Here is a 23,468-nt window from a genome sequence, read left to right as displayed (position 1 = left end):
CTCTCTCAAGGTCGCTTCGGATTAAGGTCACGCCACTCCCGAGGCGGGGGGGGAATGGGGGGGTGACGGGTAAAGAAGGCAGTGGAGGGGCCGGCGGGGTTGGGAGCACCCTGCGGCTCCCCTCCTTTGGGGTCGAGCCCCCATTCCCATCCTCCGGTTGAGCTCGTCTGTCCCCAGACCCGCTTGCACCCAGCACAGACCAATCTCCCCATCCACGGAGTGTCCTCAGTGTGTCCCTGTCTTCTCCAGGACGCGGTGGTCCACGGAACCCTTCAGCTGGGAGCGATGCGGGACCCAAAAAGCAGGGCACAGTTTGAGCATCCAGAGGCAAAACTCCCACGGGGATCCAAGTTGAGGCAGCCTTAGGGCAGGCCGAGTTGGGGACAAGGGGTGCGGGGCAGGGACTAAACTTTCGGGTGGGTGATGCTCTAACAGACCTGGACACCGGGGGAGCGCGGCAGCGCTTGCAAAGACGCTGTGGGGAGGCAGCGAATCCTCTCTCCTTGGCAGGCTCGCTGCCTGCCTGCAAAGCAAAACAGAGCAGCATCCCCTCCACACTACCTGCCCCAGAAGAGATGCGGCGCCACAGGGACATAGCCAGCTCCCACTGGGAAAAGCCACTCTTCCCAGCTCACATCCCCAAGATGGCACATCCCACCCTTCCTCCCACCTGCAATAAGCCCCCACCTCGCCGTTTGCCCCCACCCCGAGAGACCAGACCAGGAGCAATCTGTGCTGGATGAGGTTTTATTATTTATTAATCCGAATTTTAAAAAAAACCAATCAACCACACAGAAGCATTTTCACACCCTGGCAAGGTCAGGGTGAAAAGGAGGGAAAAGGCAATGGTTATAAAACAGGAACCCGAGGGCAAGGAAGAGGCTGTGCTCTGCCCTTGTTATGCAAGGCTGAGGGGAGGAGGGAAGGGAAATGGTGGGATTTAAGACACTGTTGGCACGACACTGCAGATGATCAGCAAAATGGACTACTCGAAGAGGGGGGAGAAATTAAGTAGCTGCCCAGACTTGCCTGCAGCCAAGAACAGGCTCTGCTACCACAGAGCCTGGGAGCTCCTCCACAGCTTCTGAGAGCCCGCTGCAGCCACATTAGGCCCTCGGCACAGGGGAGGCAGGTAAGTGGCTGCTGGTCCAGTTTAATTGCAGTGGGGCCACGGCAGATGCCAAGGCAGGTTTCAAAGCTGAAATGGATGCACCCGGCTGGCAGAGAGGAGTGGAAGGAGGGGGGAGGGTAGAGGACAGGACTGAGGGCCACCTGGCAGGCAGCAGTGGGTGCAGAAGGCAGCATACCTGGAGCCTGCAGGCGGCACGGGATCAGTCGGTGGCCTGCCCACCACCTCAAGGCAGGTGCCCTCACACTGAGCTCCATGGGATAAGCCAGCCGGCAGCCTTCCCAGGTCTAGATGAGAGGCCAGCACACATCAGCCCCTGGCTGCTGGTCAGCTGCAGGAGTGCACTATTTACAGCACAAGAGCCACAATCCTGCTGTCTTGTCCTTCCCCAGAGCCCTGGGAAGCAAGCTTATGACACATGGGTTCATTGCAAGTAATTCACCCCTCCTCTTGTGGCAAGCACTGCAATGGCCTGGCTCCAGCCACTTCCTCCACACCAAAGGAAAAGAACAGAGAACTTCACTGTGCCAGCCGGATGCAGAGCCATGAGCAAGGATGTGCTAGCAGGGAAGAAAGCTGTCCCTGGGCTACCTGCAGCTGAGTAGCAGTATTAGGAGGGGATAAAACAACTGGATAGGCTTTTATTCAGTTCACTCATCTAAACAGACATGTAAACAAGAAGTGACAAGGAACTGGAAGGACGTGGTGCACACACCTGGTGTCGTGCACCACTTGGGCGGAGGCTGAGCTTGCTGTAAGAGCGGACATCTGCACTGCCCCCTGACTGGAGGTGGGGGAAGAGATGCCACCCACGCCTCCCGGAGAGACTGGGATCTATAGAGATTGTTTTTATTGATTTTTTTTGAAGCTGTAGTATCAGCATTTGCTGGTGCTGGGATCCCCGGAGGCTTGCTGCACTGCTACAGAGCAGCCCTTTGGCTGGGTGGGATGGTCCGACAGGCTGGCAGCCAGCTGGCGTGCCCAGTTTGTTGCAGAAGAGGTCACCTGTTCCTGGTTCTTTGTAAACCTGAGCTGTTTCTTCCCCAGTGCCCCACCTCCCCCAGCAGTCATTGCGGAGGAAGAGGGATGCCCCGTGGGTCAGTGACTTGACCCTCTTGCAGGTTCTTGACGAGCTGAGCCAGCCAGCGTTTTGTGGTGGTGTCATCCTTCAGGACCTGGGCGAAGGTGGTGTCCTTCAGCTGGTCAGGAAGGCACTGCCTGAGAGCTTCACGTGCCCTACATCAAGAGACAAGTAACGGGGCCCAACAAATAAACTCACAGGGGCAAGAGGGGAGCAAACCCCACTGGGGACACAGAGTTCCTTTGCCTGGAGGTCTCCCCAGCAGAGCCAGCCAATGAAAACACTGAGCAGCAGCACCGCAGCAGGTGGCACTCAGCCAGCCAGCACAGCTCCCACCCCTCACACCAAACCCCTGCGCAGCCCCTGCACCCCGACACCCAGCAGCAAAGTGATGCAATGCCAGGAGAGGCTGAGGCAACAAACACACCCAGCAGCTCTGGGCAGAGCTACTGGCCAGCAGGAGATCAGTTTGTATTCTCTCAGCTGAATTTCATCCATTGCTAACAGCCTGTTTGATGCAGAAGAGGGAGAGTATAGTGTACCTTCCACCTCAGGCCCTCCTTTGTATCTTGTTCAAGCTACCTTTGAGCTCAGACAGTAGTAAGTTGCACAGCTGGAATTTGCACAAGCCCCCAACAGTCACTGTTTCTCCCATGTACCATAAAAGCTCCTGTGGCTAGCAATAAAAAAATCAAAGCAAAAACCCCACCCCCACCCATCTTCCACACTGAGCTAAGGCTGACAGACCAGGAACCTTGATTCCCCCCAGGTGGGCACTGTGGAGAAGAACTGAGCTTCCATGGGCACAGGAGAAGCCCCTGCCCAAACTCCTAAAATGTTTACCTGGGGTTATCAGAAAGGCGAAGGTAGCAGCGGACGACATGTTTCAGCAGCCGTGCCGATGGCTCCTTGGAGAGCTGCAGGACCATTTTACCCTGTTTGACAGAGGCCAGTGCCACCAGTTAAAGTCTTTAAAAGAACAGCTTCACAACCAGCAGAGACTGGGAAAGATAATTAAATCACTCACTCTGGCTTCCTGCGCAGCACAGCCTATTACCTTTTATCTAGGTACCGCTGCACAGAGCCTGGTGCTGCTTGCCAAGAAGCCTTGGAGAAGAGCAGCTTGCCATGACTTGGAAAGGATTCTCCCAGCAGCTTGGGGAAAGCTCATCTCATTTCTGTTTGGTTTTTACCTTCCTAGGACTGCTTAGCAACTCTTTGTGAGATAAAAGAGAACCTGGGGTTTCCCCCTCATGGAAGACAGACACATTCCAAACATGTGGATAAGCTCAGGCTGAGTGACACCATGAGGTGTGTTTCCAAGCTCTGCAACACCTCCTGTTCTCATATGCATTCCCTTCACTTCAACATCCTTTTAGGACAATAGCAATACCCTGAAAAGCCAGGCCATAGGACTGGGGTCACCCACACCACATGTAGCAAGATCCTTATCTGGTCTTAGCACACATCCAAGCAGTGTATTTTTTCTTTCTGCTATATCCCTCAGGAAGCTGTTCCAGGGAAGCAAGGCACAGACAGATAGATCTTCCTGGCTTAGTCTCTGTTTCTCACACTAAGCAGGACTTTGCACATGGCTGCACCTTTGAACGTGCCCAGCTGAGCAAGCAGTGTGGCTGCCTTCGCACACCTGCTCCGAAGAATTTAACAGACTGCTGGCTTGTATTTAGGAGTCAATCACATCTGCCCAACAAGTTGGGTTTTTTCCTGTAAACTACATTGCCTAGCACTAACCGTTTTCCCCATTAGCCAAATTCACCGGTATTTGTCTATCCTGGCAGTTAGCAATTAGCAGGTCCCCCTCATCTGCCCTTTTGCAAGCTTCCTGTTCTTAGCAATTCCCCAGGATACCAATATTTCTTCAAAATAAATAACCACAAGTTTCCTCAGAGAGCTCCTGGATGGAAAATACTAATTTTCTCTTTTAAAAGAGCAATAATACTTGTATGACATCTTACTCAGTTATCAGCAGACATGGAAGTAAATCATCACCCTCATTAGACAGGAGTGCAGTATCCTGATTTTTGAAACAGACAACAAAAAAGTCTGTGAACATTTTCATCTTCCTCTCTTTCACTATGGAATATTGATCCTGCCAGTGCTTCACTCAGTGGTGGGACTACACATGCTAACCACCTTTACACACCCAGCTCCTTCTATGTTCAAAGAAGAATTCATGTCTGGGAATAGCATGGTCTCCTTCCCTCCCCCTACCTCAGTTTCTAATTGTATCCTTCACCTTGCACCTTGAGATGTGTTTGCATCAAAACTGATCTTCTTGAATGCAAAAATCACATCATACTGGATATTAGGGACATTAGCTCAAAATCATTCCTATTTTGCTGTTTGTGGGTGAACAGGAGGCAATGTTTTCCCTACATTTGTGAAAACAGACAAGTAAATATCCCTAATGAAAATATTAACACTTAGTCACAGAACCAGCATTGCTAAGTGCTTAGCTTACTGCTGCATTTTGTTCTCCTGAGACCACCCTTTAAAAAGCAAACAAATGCACACAGAAGCATGGCAATAACTATTCCAGGGTAGGTTTGTATTCCCCTTGGCAAGCTCAAAGATAAAGCTCAAGCTGGGGCTATTACTCTTGGGATGAACAAATTTTGAGTACCCAAACTTGTCCTTTACAGGGATTATGGAAAGGACAGAACTTATTTGCTCTCTGTATTCCAACACAAAAATTAGATCATATGCAGCAGCTAGTAGGAGCCAGATTCAGAAAGGAAGAAAAATGAGGGTGGCATTCCAGGCAGCAAACAGGAAACCTTGTCAAACTCCTTGGTCAAAGACACTGTGGATGCAAAAAGTTTCCATGGGTTCAAGGGGCGGATGGGACAAACACTGGGGGTTACTACACAGAAACCCACAAGTGGCCCCAGAAATCCAAAGCTGAAAGTAGCTGGCAGCTGTGAGACTGTTATGAGGACAAGTATCATATATACCTGCCCTGCTCTTTAAACATGTTGTGAGAGACAGGGATGAGACAGATCCATGATCTGAACTGTGTGATCATTCTTACATAAAATCAAATCAATTCACATCCCACCAATAACTGGAAACGTCCACAACTCTGGAAAATCTTCTTCTTCTCTGGAGAGGTTTACCTATTTTGTCTTGGGGACTTAGTATATCACAACTAATATGTGTTCTCTCGACGTGTAAACCAGAAGTATACAAAGGAAACCTGGACGCAGAGCTACAGTGCCACAAGCAATTAGCCCAGGAACAATTTGCCTCCCTCATCCTGTGTTCCAGCCAGCCAGCAGTAAAATAGTTGCTGAAAAAGCTGGCTGCTACAGCATAGTTTTTTCCTTTTTAGATATAAATGCTTTAAAAACAAATAATCTTACCAGTATCATGGCAACATGGGAAAACCGCTCGTAAGTCTGACAGATATATGCCAGCCCTGTGTCATCCAGGAGGATTTTCTGGAGAATAAACGTAGCAACCTAGAATGGGGAGAAAGCAGAAAAAAAAGCATATAAACAACTTATCTACCCTGAAAAGGGACACCCTTTGTGTGGTGCTCTTTTCAAGTCAGCCCCAGAGCTGAAAAGCCTTCCAGCAGGCAGCAAATGCTTTACTCAGTGATAGTTAAAAGCCAAAAGAAAATACAGGACAGTACACAATGCCTGGCATCTCTGGCTAAACAAAATAAGTGGACACAAAGCACAGTGTACAAGATGACTGGATGCAGGTTGCGTAAGATGCCAACTACTGCCAGGCCACTCAGGCAGCCTCAGGTCCTGATCTGCTTGGTATTTAAGGAGGTAAAAACTCCACCCAGACTTGTCCCAGCATTTGCAACAGCACAGAAGGCAACTCTGCAGGGCACTGGCTGCCTGGTCAGTCAGAAATGAACAATTATGTGTCTTTATTGAAACAAAACAAAAAAGGTACCGTTTTGGAGAGCTCACTGCCAGACTCCATAATGCGTAAGCACAGGGGGATAATTTCGGTTGTCAATAAGAAATTTATCACTTCTTGCTCGTCAGTTTTCACCAAGGCCCCTTGAAGTAAAAACAAAACCCAAAATCAGGAAATGATAAACTGTTTCAAAAAATCTCACCTTTCAAAGAGGGCCTGTGCTCTGCCCTCCCTGGAAACCATTCAGTCTGAATGGCAGGCAGAACAACTATCACCCTAAACATGTTGCAGCACATGGCTGGGGAAGAAATCATTTAGGCAGGGTAAAAGTAATCAAGCTGGGTTTGGGGGTTGTTTAATTTTCAGAAAGGGGATGCACTCTTGACTCTCCCTCAGTAGGAACCCAAACACAGGAGGATCAAGGCACCCACAGCAACCTCTGGAAGGAAGAAATGTATTTTAAGACTCTTTATGTATTGAAAGAAAAATGATTTGGGCAGAAAGAAGAAATAAAAAAAAAACCAGGATAAGGGGAAGACAGGGAAAATACACCCAAGTCAATCAATGACAGAAACCCAAAGAAAGCCCAGCCTGCACCCACCCATCCCAGTGTCTAGCTGGGAGGGCTGAGAGTGAAGGTACAAGTCTGCAGGTACTGATACTCAAAGAAACATATTTTTGGCAACGCATTTAGACTTCAGTGGGTTTTTTATAACTGAAAAGGAAGAGGAGCTTGCCTCCACAATGGAAAAGGAGCAATTCCTCCTCTTACTACTACAGGACTTGAAAATCCCAGTAACAAGAGACCTCTGACTTTGGTCATCCAAGGCTCTATGCCCACAGCATGAACTGTTCTAACTCAGTAAGAGATCAGTGCTCCAGCATTAGTCTGGCTGCTCACCAATGACTCCGAGGCTCGTGAGCCGCAGGTACTCAAATGGACGGGTCTTGCTGACTGTGTGCAGGAAGGGGTACAGGAAGAGAGGAATATGAGCTGCCAGAAAGGCTGATCTACAGGAAAGAGAGAACACACAATGTGAACAACAAGGGAAAAAAAAGTGAGCACACAATCCAGCATTACCATAAAGAGCCTCAGACTATTCCTGATGGACCCCATTGCTACTGCTCCTCAAAAGTGGGTAACAGCTAATTCTCTGATGGAAAGGCACGAAGCAAATCCTGCACTGGGGCACAGCACAAAACCTAACACCTGATCTGCCAGTTACCTGCATTCTTGCTTCAGCTGACCAGGAACTGAGCACACCCTGTTTTTATTACCTCCTCCTGCCACCCAGACCCTCTGTTTTGTACATTCACTGCTGCATTTCACCCTGCACTTTGCCAGTGGCAAGGACAGTCAGCCACAATGCCTGTGCAAAGCCTCTGTCAGAAATACAGACTGGCTGAGCTTTAGGCATCATCAGAGCTTAAATGTGCAAAAACACCTTTCCCCAAGAGTCCTCACATTGCCTTCTGGCAGTAGTGAAAAATAGAGCCTGCAGGTAGAATGCTGAAATATTACTCCGCTAATGGAGGGAAGCTCTCTTGCACAATCATCCAAAATACTTCTTCCATTTTCAGTTTTCAAACTTTAAATGTAAAGGTGAGTCACGTAAAACTACCCTTTTTCTTTGGATATCATCTCATGGAGGGTTGCTGTTTAACACTGCTTTGCAGCAGCTCAAAAACAACTTCAACTATGCTGCTGCTCAGCCGTAACAGAAGCATGGGATTATGGACCTCTGGGTAGTTTCCTTCTGAGTTTTAGCTACTGATTTTGGCTGAACCAACATCATATTTTTCCCTACTGACATGGGCTGGGCACAGATTGAGAAAACATGAAGTCAGACACTGGCTGAGGACTCCAAAAATGGCTCTGCTATTGCTCCCTTGCCTCACACTTGCCTGGGAAGGACAGTCCTGTTCATTCCACCCTTTCAACAGCTGGTCTAAATAACTGTAAGCTGAAATTTAAGGAGTTCTTTTTTGATTTCAGAGAATATTCAAAGTTGGAAGAGACCCACAGGGATCATGGAGTCCAGCTCTTAAGTGAATGGCTCATATGGGGATAGAACCCACAACCTTGGCATTATTAACATGCTCTAACCAAGCTGCTTGTCTAAGTAATTTTAAGCTCATTAAAACAAGGATCCTTGAACACAGCAATCAACACAAAGGTACTCTTAGCTCTGGCTGACCTCCCAGAAGCTGCCACAACCCAATGTTTTGAGAATTTGCAAGATCTCAGGATGATGCAGGGAATGCAATGCATTTAGGACCATAAAGCTGTCATCCTAATAATCCATGCAAACAAGTAAAAGCAGCAGGCAGCTGCCTATCTATCAGCTCTGTTGTCTGTTTCACTTAAGTAAATAAAGAGAAAGCAGCTAAAGTGCTTCTAAAGTCAAAACACACAGGCTGAGGTGTCAATATCAATACCTCAGAAAATTCACACAACTTGGAAACACTTACCTTGTTTCAGGGTGTGATGCAACACACTGTAGTAGAGCTAAAGCATTGCAGACTCTGTTGGACTGATGGGCTGTCAAAGTTGGAGGGTTGATTGATGGATAAATATTTACAATTTCCTAAAAATTAACAGAGAGTGGAAAGTTAAAGGAGAAAAATATCAGAAAGCTAGACCAAAGCACTTGCCTGGTAAGGAAGTACAGTGACAGCAGATAACAGTCTGCTTTCACCAAGCATCACTTTCAAGTTACACGGCAGCCACCATGCTGCCCAGGCAAGGGCAGAGCTGGGACAGAGTCAATTTGACAAGGAGTCACAGTAATGCATTCAAACCTTAATCTGCCCCCCTCACCACATGATCCAACAAAGATCATACTCCCAAGCAATGGCAATAAGGGATCCCACCGGTTCCTCCCCAGATCCAACTCAAGGATGCACAAGCTCTGCAACATGCTGATGCTGCACCACAGAATAAAGACACGGACAACCTGACCCACCTGAAGGAGCGCTGCAATCGTGCCAAATGAGTGCCACAGCATCGGGGCGAGGTCAGGCACAGACTCGCGCTTCTTGCTCAGCTCCAGCAGTGCATTCTCCCGTGTCTCAGGGCTGGACAGCTCATTGATCCATTGGTAAATCTTTTCACGGTCAACCTGAGCCAGTGCTGTTGGCACAGGCTGGGAGGGAGACAGGAAAGCTTCAGTCCAAACATTTTATCCAGTTCTCACCCAAACCTGCCAGAAAAAGAAACTCCCAACTGAGAGGGCAGAACCTAAGGCTCCATTAAGATGCTCTGGATATGGATCCATCCCTTCCTTAGACTAGTCTTAGTATTTCACCTATTTGAAATGCAAAGGCTTTATTTTCTGGCCTGAATTGTTAAGACAGTCTCTCGTAATCCCCTTGTCAAGCAGTACCTTTGTAACTTCTTTCAGCAATGAGAGCCAAGCTGCTGCCTGTCTGTGCCAGCAGAGCTCCTGGGGAGTGATACACACTTCAGCCAGCTATCATTTACTCCCCCTGCATTTAGCCTGCATTCATTTCATGCTTCAAGTGCAAGATTCCACAGATTCAGAGTAAGGCAGATGTTACCTTTTTCTCTCCAAAAACACCCATGACACTGGAAACTGCAAGTGAGATTCACCCAATGTACATGAGAAAAATATTCATACAAATACTAGAAAAAATTTCACTCCTTCACCATCAGCATGACACCGGCCACAGCCAGTAACAGCTGGTGTTACCAATGGCTCATATTCATACCAGGTACCTTGTTCACATGCATGGAGCTAAAAGAGAATTTTTCAAGAATGACTTTGTGCAAGATCTGAGGATGATTTGATTCTTGTTCAAAATAAACCCAGAGAAGGGTAGATCTGTACTCCTAGCCAAGACACATTTTCTACTACTCAGGATTTTGCTTTTGCCTCTCTTGAAACGTCAGGGAAAGACAAGTATCAACAAGTTTTCAATTAAAAAAAAAAAAAAGAGGGACTGTATCATAATTTCTGTGGGGAAGGCAAGGCACAAGTCTTTCAGTGATACTTTGTCTCCTGCCTCTGCTGGTACAAGCAGCACTCGGTGGAAACAAATGCTCTGCAGGCTTCCTAAGGAGATAGTTTGGTGATTCAGACACAAAATTTTGAGGAAGACAAACACCATCACTAAAACCTCCTGTGTGAACACTTCCAAAAGCCAGGTCAGAACCTTTTCAAACACTGCTGCAGTGGTTGTTACTGAAGCCAAGCACAGCCCTGTTGGTACTTGCTGCTTCTGAGCCAGCCAAACCAGCATGCAACCAGCTCCGCATGCCACTGTGCACGGTGATCCCGGCTGGGAACAGGACTGTATTTCCTCCTTTCTTTTTTGGAAAAGGAACTCTTTTAGACTGAAACTCTTCATGTGCTCCCCCTGACAGATGTGAGCAGAGCCCGTACCGCACTGACAGCAATGCTGCCCCCAAGCAGCTCAGCACCGAGACACACAGGAGGATACAGGGAGCTCAGGAACTGAGAGTGGCTGCAACGAAACCAGAAGCCACATGGCAAAAGCAGTCCCAGAAGGGATGCAGGGGGGATAGAGAGAGACTACTAAACCTTTGGCAGACACCAACAGCTTTCTTTATTTCTGCAAAGGTTTCCCTCCTCTGTTTGTCCCTATTTTATATCCATAGTCATGCCCAAAGAGATTCTTCCCCAGTTGTGGGATTTCTCTCCCCTCCAGCCACTTTCATTGTATTATTTAACTTAAATGTTCATACATAAGCCAATGCAGTGTTATCAGTCCCTGTACTCCAGGGCTAAAATATTTTTGTAGCTGTTCATATTTCCTCCTATCCTCTTTTTTCTCACTGTCACGGTTTAGGGATGGTAATCTCCAATTTAATGTTCCCACTGAAACCACTCCAAACCACTTGTCACTCACTCACTCCCTCCCTCCTCCCCTTCCCAGTCCCCCTGCTCCTGGATGGAAAGAGGAATTGGAGGCACAAAAGGTAAAGATCACAGGCTGAGATAGGAATAATTTACCGGAAACAGCAATGAGATAAGAAAACTAACAGTAAAACAACAATATTAGAGACAGAGGGTACAAGAAAAGAAAAGTTACTGCTCACCCCACTTAACCCCCCTGACAATAGCTGACTGCTCCCTCTGCCACACTACCCCAAACCCAAAGCAAGCCCCTCCTCCCTCCCTGGAAAATTATGTTAGGTGGTATAGAATAATCTCTGGGTCCTAGCTATGCTCCCTCCTGTCTACTGCAAAAATTAACCCTGTTCTGGCCAGAACCAGGACACTTACTTACTCAATTTGTAATTTTTTTTCCAAAACATCTCACACTAAATTAGTGATCCTGCCAAGTTTCTTGTGCCTGTACAACTGTGAGTGCAATTGCAATGCTAACTTCTACACTGACGCTCAAAAAGAGAGGGAGAATGAACAGAGGTCATTTGTTTTTATTTGGGATGGTGGATTGACAAGCAGTGCAGCAATAATGATGTTATAATTGTGTTATCTAAAACTTCCATCTATTTTCCTAGACTCACTGGAAGTTTCAGTTCCTGTAAGCTTAAATACATTCGCCCCTTAAAAGCACAATCATGTGCTTGTGATCCCTAGAGAACACTAAGTAGATTTTCCACACAATTAAGTTTATGATGTCCAATATCTGCCTTATCCAGAACAAACTGCTTTTCATAGGCTCTACAGTTGCTCCTTTTGTTTTAGTTGAAATGTAAAGACTTATCTTTTTCCTAATTCCCTATTTCATTATTGTTTCTTCTTCTCCCTCTAAGACCCAAAATTCTGGGGAACCCTGGGGGTCACACAAATCCTGCAGACTTTCTTTTGCACACAGGGAAAGCAAAACTTGCCAGCAGTATTACATCACAAAAGATCTTGTAACACCTTTTCTCCTTCCTGGAGAAAAGACATCTCCAACAATCACATAACAAATTGATTTAGACAAATGGCTTTCTCTTCCTGATTGTTGCTACCAGTTGCTGCAAGGCACACTGGTAAAAGTCCTGGTCAGCCAAAGCCGAACATTGACTAACTGGATAACATGAGCTTTTTAAACTAGTTTGATAGCCCATCTGCTCAAAAACACCAAAAATGAACTTTGAACTTCCATAGCAGTGAATTAGCTGATTCAAGCAGGGCTTTCAATGCCTTACAGCTAATTACAGCTACATTTATTTGTTTCAGTCTGTTCTTGAGCACTCTGTGATGTTTTCAGGCCTGACACCTAAGTGTCAGCTCTGCACACATCAGTATCACTGTGTGAAGACCAATGCTCTGGCTCACCACAGCTTTATCACAACCATGTTCACAACACCCAAAGGGATTCCCGAGCCAATTCATGACCTTACTAAGAGATGACTTTATTTACCACAGGTCCTGAGCACATTTTCAGAGCCAGACACCCTTCCCTGTCACCTCCAGTACAAGCACACTAACTGTGGTAGGAAACATTTCAATACAGAACTACCAGCTAGCATAAACTATGTATAAATTAAATATACATTCAAGTGAGTCCTAAAATAAAGCTGATCTCTGTTCTGAAATAAATTTTTTGGTTAAAATTGTTTTAAAAAAAGAGAGGTAACTAGATCACAGACAGAGGATTAATGGGAGATGCATATAATGGGAGTCCTTCATGCATTTCAACAAACACTTAGGAACTACAGTGCTATAAAAAGGTAAATGCTGATTAAGAGAGTATACCTGATCTTGCACACCCTTCCATGCTCTGGAGAACATTACTTCAAATCAGAAGTATTTGACAGCACTCCAAGAACCAGTTAAAGTCACAAGCACTTAAACAAAGAGGAAAAACTTAAAAAGTTCTCTAACTCCTGTTCATCAGAACTTTACTCACTCAATAGCTCGTTAGTCCAAGCAGACCCTTGATCTAAGTTCATTTGAAACATCTCTAACTGCTGGTTTTGCAATACACCTCCCACACTCAGTACATGCAAGACTCAGTCAGCTCTAGGAAGTCTTACACATGCCATGAACGTGCATTTGGAGAAGTGAAAACCAAATCACAAACCCAGTCACGTAGGAGATACAAAGCAATAACCACAGCCTTCAAACTCAGCTTCCATTTTTGAACCCAGCCAGGCCAAGGTATCATTCCACTCCCGCCAGCCTGAACATCAAGCACCATTATCCTACCTTGGCAGCTTCCTGAGGGGGATGAGGGCAAGCACTAACTATGGAGGGCACTGCAATGGGGGAAAAGGGAAGTAGGAACAGGCAGCATCGGCTGCTCTGAGGAGCTTTCTGATATCTACTCTTTCTCTCTGCAGTCAAGGCCAGCAGTAGAACCGGTCCCCAGAGGGCAGAGGGGTTGGCTGGGCACACAAGAGGTGTAACAGATGAGTGTTTTAAGATCAATCAAGGAAGATCTACTCTGAACGGGAGGGTCTTCCTTATCCCTTCTTATCTTATCCTTTCCTATCCTTATCCGTTTCTTCCCCACTCCTCCCCCTCCACACACTCTGTGGATAACTTTTTAGGTTTATTTTGGTGATACTTTAATTAATTTTAGACTTTTGTTTGTTTTTTCTCTATGTGCTTCTTTAGTAGTAGAGCAAACCCTATCAACGAACTTTGTAACGCTTCTACTTTTATATTAAACCTGCTTTTGCCGATACCTTTGCTAGTGATTCTTTAAGGGATCTTAAAACACTGATTCGCGACAGGAGGCATCCATGTGCAGGGAGGTAGCACGGCAGGCAAGGCGGAAGGGAGGGAAGGGAGGGAAGGAAGGGAAGGAAGGCACGGAGCAGCCCCACTCAGGCAGCTGCCAAAGGGACCCCGCCGGTGACGCAGAGAGGACGGAGCTCACCGGGGCTCCGCCACCCCGCGGCCTCAAGTCCGCCCCACAGCCACGAGCGGCCGCGCTCCCGCTCCCCGCACGGCCCGCGCAACGGGGCCCCATCCCCAGCGCTGTCCCGTCGCCGCCCGGCGGGGCGCGGAGCCGCGCACTCACCGCGGCCGTAGCCAGACTGTGCATGGTCGGAGAGTGGAAGCGGAGCCGGTGCCGCCTCAAGCCGCCGCCGCCGCCATGGACTCGGCGCCGCCACGACCTCTCACCCGGCGCGCGGGGGACGCCGGGACGGGGCCGGGTGGGGCTGGTCTGGCGCCGGCGCCTGCGCGCGGAGCGGGCGCGCGCGGGGCGCGCCGGGAAGGCGCCGCCGCGCTGACGTGAGCGGGCGCGCGTCGCGCGCCGTCTCGCGCTGCTGTGGCCGGTTCCCGCCATCCGCTGCCGCCCCCTTCCCCCGCCCACCCCCGGCCTCACCCCGGGCCCCGCGGGACGCGCCGGGACGCGCCGGAACGCAGGTACCGGGGGTCGCCGCCGCTGCCTCCTCCCCACTCCCGCCGGCCGCGTGCCCCTCCCGCCGCGCGGCAACCGCCTCCCCTCAGAGCGGCCCGGTCCGGGGCGGGCGGCGCTCCCCGTGCTCTCCGTGTCCCTGTGTGGGTGGGTGGCGGGAAGGGAGCGGGGCCAGGCCCGGGAAGAGCGGGACCGTCGCCAGGCCGGGCTGGGAGCGGCGGTGGCGGCGGCTGAGCGCGGGATGCCTGGGGGAACCTCCCCGGCAGCGCTTCCCGGGCTGCGCGCAGGGGCTGCTCCATTCATTTCTTCTGGTTTTTGTCGGGAATACGCTTTGCCGTGGTTTCCGGAACCTGTGGGGCTGTGTGTCTCACCCCCGGGCCCGTGGCTTTCCCGGGCAGAGGGCAGCGAGGGAAGCCGGAGACCCCTGGCCCGGCCCTGCCTGGTGACCGCGGGTCCCGCGCGGTCAAAGACGAGCTCGTTTTCTGTCTTAGGCTTCCTCCAAAACTTTGGTTTCCATCTCATACCGGCTCCGGCTTTTCTCCGGCACCTTTTTTTTTTTTTTTTTTTTTTTCTCCTTAAATCCGTTGAGGTTAAGGGGTTTTGAGGATTTCTGTGTCTGGAATTGTGTCTGCTCACCTTTCAGCAGTAAGGAGTCGGTGCACTGCTGCTCATACTGGGAGAGATTTTATTGATCTTAAGTGTTCTTCACTTCTCTCCAACTCTTCTTCACTGTGTTTAGAAACAGTGAAACGGTTCTACCAAACGTCTGTGGAAAGTTCAAGGCATGCTTCCGTCTTCCTTTAGCCATCATTTGGCCTGCCAAGTTATACATTTCTCCTTTTTAACAGGTTTTTAAGGTGGAACACACTTACTCGTGTTAGCTCTTTTCTGTGAGAAAGCATGGCTCTGTTAAAGGTGCACGGACCTGTCCGGATGCGCAGCATGCAGACTGGGATTACAAAATGGAAAGAAGGGAGCTTTGAAATTGTGGAGAAGGACAACAAAGTGAGTCTAGTAGTTCACTACAATGTTGGAGGAATTCCAACGACATTTCAGGTATGCCAGACATTAAGGCTTTTGTTTTAACAGTGCATGGATTGTGCTCTCTTGTGAACAGCTGTCATCTTCAAGGCTATTGAGTATCCTGCAGACTTCTCTCTATCACTGTTTCTCATTCCTCGTTTCCTGAACACTAATCCCTTTGTATAACTGTGCAGTAAATTATTTACATGTACTATTTAAGGATCTACCAAGGTTGGCATTGAGATACCACTTAACGGGAAGAGCCGAAAAAGCAGAGAAAAGTTACAGAAGTATAGAGCATCGTGGCTCATGTTTTGGATTTTTGGAAGCTGTAACTTTTCTGTTTCTGGCACATTTGCGTTCTCTAGAGGTGAAGATCCTGACCACTTTGTACCAGCTGTTTTCCCAGTTGAAGTGTAGTGGTGTTAACACACCTGTAGCCTTTTGCAAGACTTTGCTGAACATTAGTTGTTACAGTTTTAGGTTTTAAATGCAGATTCTCTTGAAATATTCAGCCAAAATTTTTCTTTTTCTATAGTTGTTTTCAGGTCAGGCGTCCTAACTTTTGTGAAAAATGCCCCAAATCAAAAGCAGAGTGCTTTTTCTGTAAGAAATACATATCTGTTTTAAAAGTATGTAAAGGACACGAGCGGTTGGAAGAAAAGAAATCCTATTTAGCAACTTTGCAACAGCCTAAACTGATCTATATGTTATTTTCTGCTTTTTGATGCTACTTGTTTTCCACCAGTAACGTTCACCAGTCTGTTCTCTGAGCCATTTACTTCTGTGTGAAGATGCTATGAAAAAAAGTTCACTTTCTTTTTGAAAGATTAGGTTTTTGCTGCCTTAGTATGCTGAAAAGTCTCAGCAAAGAATCTGGCAGCTGGTGTTGCCTTGAAATCAAGGCTGTGAGGAAATCATTAGCTGTGGATTGTTCCCACCTGTGTTACTGTAGACTTGAAAAGAATCTCTCCCTTTTCATGTGTGATGCTGTGGCTGCAGGTTTGGTTTAATCCACTATTGGACCATGTTGCTCCTGAGGAGAGCAGTCTTGTCTTCCCCTCGTGCATTCCCTGGGTGCTTGTTCTCACACACTCCTTTCTGCCTGGGTGAGTGATGTGGTGTGACAGCAACTCGAAGGGAGGTTCCACGGGGAGGATGAGCCTACAGAACAGCTAACCATGGCCTAAAGGGGCAGGTTTTGTTCCTAGCCTCTCGTGTCTGCTGTCTCTGGCACTTGTCAGATCTCTTTGTGAGCTCAGTGGAGGGTTTTCACAGGAGTTTGGGGAAAGGACTGAATGCAGGCTCTAGTAGAGGGGTTGATAAACCACCATGCAGCTGGGACTGCAGCAAAGGAAGAGGAGAAGGCTTGTGCTGGAGTGTAGTCTGTGTGAGCCAGCCCCAGGCTGTCAGCATGCCACTTCAGGTGTGACAGATTCCTGATGATCTTGCTTTAGAAGTAGCATTCCCTGTTTTTTTTGACAAGCTGCCCTGAGAGGACTGTGAGTGATTTCCCTGCCTTTTTTTGCTTTTCTGTAATGGAAGATTTGGATGGATGCAGGATTGTATTTCTTTCTACAGTGACTGGTGTGTCATCAAATTTCTTCTGTCAGATGATATGTTTTAGTAATGTTTCAGAGCTTTCACCAAGTTGTCCTAGATGCTAGATATGTATTAAGAGAAATACTTTGTTTCCCTGCACTTACCAAAACTTTGTGACACTGACTGCGTCATAACAGGTGCATGAAGAGTATGGGTGGAGTCTTCTCCTGACAGCATTTTGAGTTGATACGGGTTGTTTTGCACTGAGATGGTGAAGTAACTGTAGTCCCTTTGCACGGGGCTTAGTGTTTTAAGAGAGGATGAAAAACTTGGAGCCTATTATTCAATTCTTAGGCATTTGAAGCTATTTTTAGCTTATATTAAAAAAAAAAATCCTAACAGCCCACCAAAAAAAACAATCCCCAAAACACAAGGATTGAGCACGAAGTGTTTCAGGAGTGTAATGTTCCCATTAAAACAAACCCTTAGTTTCTGATTGAGGTGGTTTTCCAGCCTCTCTTACAAGCTGCTGTTGTGTCTGGGTTGGTTTTCCAAGAAGCTAGAGATCTTAGTGGGAAAAAAGAAATCTCGTTGGCGCACATGGAGTCTTTTACTCTCCCAGTCTTTCTGAGCTACCCTCAACCTTCATGAATAGTAGAACCTTTACCCAGCAGCCAGTTTTTGTAGGTGACTTAGAATGAAGTAACAATTAAGTAAGGTTATAATAAAGTAGCAGCTGCATCATTAGGGAGCACAACTTCTTACTAAAATTATTATTGTGCTCACCCGTAACCCTGAAAGTTTTGACACCACTTAATTGTTACGATGTTGCATACAGACTAAGCTTGTTTCTTACTGACTTGCTCCCTCAGCAGATTTTTTTAAGCCATTTCAAATCCATCTTCTCTGGGAGCAAATTGTGAAGTGAGAAGTTTGTATTTAATATTTGGAAGTTTCCCCATCTTAAATTGTATTTCAAACTTGATGTGGAAGTTTTTACTAAATGGCACTTCTTAAAGTTGTTGTTCCTTTACATTTAGAAATGTCATACTCAGTAGGAAAGCAAGTTTCAGAAAGCTTATCCAGGACTCTAGAGACTGTTGAGCAATAGTGATACTGTCCTTTCAGTTGTCAAATGCTGAGGTCACAGATTGTATTAATTCCATGAGGTTTAATGTTTCCTTGAAGTGGAGCAAGAAGTACTTTGGTGGAAGTCTCTCTTGTCCTGTCTATTTGAAATACTTCGTTTGAATTTGTAAGTATTTTGGCCTTTTAAAGTTGGATTTATGTTTATAGTCGCTTTCTTGTTTTCAGCTAAGCCATAACATTAAAACTGTGACCTTACGACCAAATGGCAGAAAACTGTGCTGCCTGATGCTAACACTAAAGGATACCAGCTTCCTGACAATTGATAAGGTACCATTTAAGGATGCAAATGAAATGCGGATGTATTTGGATGCAGTCCATCAAGACAGGGTTCATACTGGTAAGTGCAATTGTTGTAAATCATGTTATAACATTATGGAGAGGTGTTGTGTTTTCTTTTCTTCCATCTTATCATGGTTTAACCACATCCAACAACAGCTAAGCCCTAAGCATCTGCTCACTCACTCTGGGTTGGGAAGACAGTGAGAAAAGTGAAAATGAGGAAACTTGTGGGTAGAGACAAAGACAGTTTAGTAAGTAAAGCAAGAGCTGTGCACACAAGCAAAGCAAACAAGGAATTCATTCACCACTCCCCATGGGCAGGCAGGTGTTCAGCCATGTCCAGGAAAGCAGGACTCTGCCATGTGTAATGGTGACTTGAGAAGACAAACACTATCACTGTGCCACCCTTACTTCTTCCCCAGCTTTATACACTGAGTGTGATGTTGCATGGTGTGGGATATCCCTGTGGTCAGCTGTCCTGGCTGTGTCCCCTCCCAGCTTTCTGTGCACCCCCTGCTTCCTCAGGAGTGACGTGAGCAGCAGAAAAGGCCTTGACTCTTTGTGAGCACTGCTCAGCAATAGCTATAACATCTTTGTTATCAACACTATTTCCAGCACAAATCCAAAATGTAGCCCCGTGGCCCCTACTGTGAAGAAAATTAACTCCATTCCAGCCAAAACCATCACACATCTTCAGCACATTTTGTCCTCCTTCTGTTCCTGGCTTTCTTTGTATTTCTGTAAATGCTTCTTTCTGGCCTCAAACCCCATTTTTTTGTTTTATACCTTTCTCATGAACAATAATCAGAGATTAACATACAGGATTTTTTTATGTTGTGTATTGGTATTTGAAAGATTGTCTGATACCCATGCAGAGTCTCTTCATTTTTCATTTTACTTATTTTATTTTGTTCTTTTTAAGGATAGGCAGTTTGCTGCCAAGTGACTAAATGACCAGTAAGAGGGATGTCCATAAACTTACGTCTGTGCACTCAGAATATTGTAGTCTGTTGGCAAGAAATCTAGCATGCCCTTTCCAAAATCAGCTCCAGATAAACATTTTGCAAATAAAAATCCCAATCAGTTAAATGACAATCAAATCAAATATTGTGTATTTTTCCTGTCAGCTGGGAAACCCTCACAAGGATCTGGCAGCTTTGGAGGTGTGCTGGGCAGCAGGACCACACAGAAGGAAGCTAACAGGCAATTCTCTTATATAGAGAACCAGGTTTGTTTAATTGTTCCAAATTTTCCTCTCTAATTTTATTCTATTCCTCTCTTCCTCTCATTCTCCTATTGTATGTTGTAATAGCACTGTAAATACTGTACACCCAAAGTGTTTGTAATCTAGAGAGCTTGGAATAGATGTGTACGGGGTGGTTGGCAATGTTGTATCTTGTGAGGAGATACCTTCTGTATGAGTAAGAAAGATCAGTGTCTGGCTATGGAAGTCAGACTATGTTCTTCACATATGAGCTTTTAGGCAAAGAAGTAGAAATAGAAGGAAAGTACGTGATTGAGACTTGCTTCTCTCATAGCTCTGAATTTCCCTTTGTTTTATGCTGAACACCTTACATGTGTGTGACCATGTGTTAGTGTAGGTCTTAAGGAGTTTAGCAGACTTCAGCCAAATGTGTGCATCAAAAAGCAGCTGATCCAGGTTTGTATCAGAATAAAGTTACTGAATTTGTAGCATTCTGCTCACATTTTTGTGTAAATTTCACGGACTTTTCCCCAGAAGTTGTTTTCTTTCAAAATACTTTCGTTCTTCTTTTTCTCCCCAGATTTCATGGTGTATCTACTGGCTTTAATTTACTTTGTTATCTCTGTGAATATACTTGTATTACTGCCCTGAGGGAGACTATTTCTGACGTTGTCCCAAAACAAATTCTACCAATTACTTAAAGACAATCTCACAGTAAAAACTCGAGGCTGTGTATGCAGTGGTGAGATTAGACATGTTCAGTTTTCAAGTCTAAAATTGACCAACATTCCTTAGTCGACCAATTGTTACCTCTTTCCATTGCATTACATGTGAGGCTTGCTTGACCCTAAGCTGTCAGGGCACTGTTTTAATTATGCAGGTTTTAATACAGCTTTTTAATATTTTTAATTGTAATACCACCCAGGATTGATCTGGGGATAGTTAGAAATCATGCCTTGGCTTTTTTAATATCAAAGCTTGTAAAGGAGATTTAAAAAAACTTAATGTCAATGGACTTAGCATTGGAAAATGAAAAGGGAAAGTGGTTACTGCAGTTGAGTTTTGTGTTGATGACTTGTATGATTCAGTCAAAATTTTACATATGTCTAATTAGTGTTTAAACTCTGAATCTGTTACAAGTAGCATCTCTCTGCTTCTGGATGCTCTATTGTAGCAAGTAAAAAAGTGGTGGAAATGATAGATAAGACTAAAGATCGCCCTGTTTTTTCACTCTTGGGTTTTCTCCCTGACCCCCTCCACTTGGGTTTTGCAGACTCCTCCCAAAAGAGTGACAGTGGAGAGTAAGGAGGAAAATACATTTCGCAAGGTGCTGGGTACCCCAGCAAGAGGCTCTGTTAAGAATTCTGCTGGAGCTGGAACACCGAGCAACAGGGTGAACATTTCGGCATCTCCTGCATCATCAGGCCCTCACAGGACAGGCTTGTTGGAGAATCGGTAGGAGGGTTTTCTTCTTACTGTGATACTGTTAAAACTCAGCTCTTTATAGAGCTACAGGTGGAACTCAGTACACAGAGATATAAGAAGGGAACATAAATCTTCCTTTAGTTTTGCTGTTCCTTTTAAGAGGATGTTAATACATGCTTTTATAGCTTCTGACTGGTACTGGCACTAGAGCTTTAAGTACAGCTCAAGAGTTGGGCAGACCAAATGCTTCTCTGTTATAAAAGCAGAGATTGCAGAAGATAGCCGCAAAATGTGTGGAAAGCATTGAGGAGTTCTGTTCAGTTGGAAAGGGTTGTTTACTAACCTTTCTGAAAGAATTACCACAAATTTTTCTGTTTTCAGTGAAAAGAGGAAAAGAACACAACCCCCTGGTTCAGAAATGAGTGAAGATTATCCCAAAGAGAATGATTCTTCAACGTAAGTAACTATTGTTTCTGATTTTAAGTTCCTTGTTCATTTGTAAAGGTACATTTTTCTGAAAGGAATGCTCTCAGCCACATGGACCAGGCCAGTCAGCTTGTGAATGCCTTGGGTGCTTGAAATGAGGTGTGTGTTCAGGGATAATAAGGGAAATACAAACTACTCCAGCAGTTGATTTGCATGAACTGGCACATGCAAATTCTGTGTCATCATTCTTTTGTCAATTATGTCAGTCAGAATTGCATATGTACTATATGTGCTTGGACCCTTTTCAAAACAAAATTGATAAAGGGGAGTTGATGTTGGAAGAAGCAGCTCCATGTGTTTGAATTCAGATTTAATTGTAAGGGAGCTTGTTTTAAATAAATTGGTTAAATTTATATGTGAGTGAAGTTCTACTGTTGTCAAGTATTAAAGGTGATAGGAGAGAAACGCTTTAAAACAAGTTGTAAATACTGAGCAGGAATATCCTACATCTTCCATAACTGCACTGCCTTCCACTCTTCTCTCTGTAGGAATAATAAAGCCTTGAGTGATCCAGCATGGAAGTATTTGAACAGTAGCAGAGAGAAACAGTTGAACCTGAAGCAGGCTGAGGAGAATAGGACATCAGGTAAAAGAATAGATGTAAAGCCAAATGATACCTAGCCTTGACCAGTATGATTTTACCCCTTTGATACTAGATTAGCAAGTTGCTGCAGAGGTGTCTTTTCCTAATCTCCTTTCCCTATGCCACTAACTTTGTTGCTTCCTCCAGAGCTGTACATAAGATGCAAATAACTTTCCTTCATTTTCAAAGCCTGTCCTGCTCTAGTGTGGCCTTGACCTTTATCTTTGGTGCTGATGCCAGCCTATGAGCCAGCTTGTTTGAAAATTCCAACAAGCATTCCAAGCTGCCCTTTCCCTTGGGAGGGGATTTCTTTAAACTCCTTTTTGCTTACTTTCTTATTTATTTTTAAAACTTTCCTTTGCTGTTAATGCTCATGTGAACTGTAGGCTGGTTTTTGTGATTAAAATGTGTACTGCTTGCTTTTACTTCCTTATCTCTTCCCCAGAGCTTACAGGGGGAGCTCTTTGGGGCCAGGACTTTTGTCCTGTTTGTACCAAAGTTCTGTTGGATACTGTTGTGGGATAAGGCTTTATAGACAATACAGAAATACTGACTATATGTAGATAAGCTAGTAAGCAGCACTGTTCTTCAGTTTTATGGATAAATACTTAGCTTCTTTCTCCATAAAGAGGAGCGCATTCAAGATCTTGTTTCTATGGGGAATGTTGGTGGATGCATTCTGTTTTTAGTGCAGCTCTGATGGCACAGATGTGTTGCTGGAACAGCCAGTAAGGTCAGTGTTCAGCTCTGAATGGAAATCTGGTTTTGTCTTCAGAGTCAAAATTAGAGTCTGTGAGTGTATCCCTGCAAGTTCTGGTAACAGTATTGCAAACTTATTTCATATATCTGCATTTCTGAAAGTCACATGGCTCAAACAACTTCAAGCTGGGAAAGAAGGAAATGGTTGTTCATTATTCAAACTAAATTACACTGTGATTCACTGTAATAGGTGGGTTTTTGACTCGAGAGCATTTTTTTAATGTGGCACCATCTGAGACACTAGAGTCTCAGGATCTGTGACACTAACCATGCCGTAATTACACCTCCCCTGATGAGGGAGAAATTTAGAGTCTTTGCCAGGAGTTCGTGAGACGAATGGACATTCAGCCTTTTCTGCTTTCAGATAGTTGTTTATTAAGTCTTATCAGAGAAATAGAGCCACTTAATGTGACCCAGACATAGCACAGAGCAGAGAATGCCCCGTTATCAAGATTTACACAGTCTTTTAAAGGTAAATTAACCAATGGTCACTAAAAGCTTACATTATTTTTACTTTTCCACCAGTGTATAAGAAATCACCTAGTCATGTAGACAGGAACTGCAGAATTCTTTATCCAATCATCCCAAACTGCTTCTA

At 45.6% G+C, this 23,468-nt stretch overlaps 2 protein-coding genes across 4 annotated transcripts in view; one reads left to right on the top strand and one right to left on the bottom strand.

Annotated features, from left to right (window-relative positions):
- Window positions 1-731: 731 nt before the first annotated feature.
- CNOT9 (CCR4-NOT transcription complex subunit 9) lies at window positions 732-14,212 on the bottom strand. 3 transcript variants are annotated; one of them, XM_042041112.1, is made up of 8 exons: window positions 14,079-14,212; window positions 9,077-9,256; window positions 8,583-8,698; window positions 7,012-7,121; window positions 6,144-6,253; window positions 5,594-5,692; window positions 3,054-3,145; window positions 732-2,371 (listed from the first exon to the last, which is right to left on the bottom strand). In XM_042041112.1, the coding sequence occupies exons 1-8, from the start codon at window positions 14,100-14,102 to the stop codon at window positions 2,197-2,199; spliced, it is 906 nt and encodes a 301-aa protein (XP_041897046.1). In that variant the 5' UTR covers window positions 14,103-14,212; the 3' UTR covers window positions 732-2,196. The 3 variants fall into 3 exon arrangements, with proteins under 3 accessions (XP_041897046.1, XP_041897047.1, XP_041897048.1); XM_042041113.1 differs by having other exon boundaries at window positions 732-2,365; window positions 14,079-14,211; XM_042041114.1 differs by having other exon boundaries at window positions 9,077-9,313; window positions 14,079-14,210.
- A 121-nt stretch (window positions 14,213-14,333) lies between these two features.
- USP37 (ubiquitin specific peptidase 37) overlaps window positions 14,334-23,468 on the top strand; it is a 35,769-nt gene continuing 26,634 nt past the window's right edge. Inside the window, exons 1-7 of the mRNA XM_042040441.1 lie at window positions 14,334-14,428; window positions 15,269-15,476; window positions 18,300-18,471; window positions 19,541-19,641; window positions 20,891-21,072; window positions 21,424-21,498; window positions 22,017-22,114. Of these exons, the coding sequence (XP_041896375.1) occupies window positions 15,321-15,476; window positions 18,300-18,471; window positions 19,541-19,641; window positions 20,891-21,072; window positions 21,424-21,498; window positions 22,017-22,114 (784 nt within the window). The 5' untranslated portion in view covers window positions 14,334-14,428; window positions 15,269-15,320. The remainder of the gene's footprint in view (window positions 14,429-15,268; window positions 15,477-18,299; window positions 18,472-19,540; window positions 19,642-20,890; window positions 21,073-21,423; window positions 21,499-22,016; window positions 22,115-23,468) is intronic.

Source organism: Corvus kubaryi, unplaced genomic scaffold (assembly GCF_017639235.1).
Source record: "Corvus kubaryi isolate FWS band 111438036 unplaced genomic scaffold, C.kubaryi_AGA036_p1.0 37396, whole genome shotgun sequence".
In the NCBI taxonomy this organism is placed as follows: Eukaryota; Metazoa; Chordata; class Aves; order Passeriformes; family Corvidae; genus Corvus; species Corvus kubaryi.
This window is presented reverse-complemented; position numbering and strand designations above follow the sequence as displayed.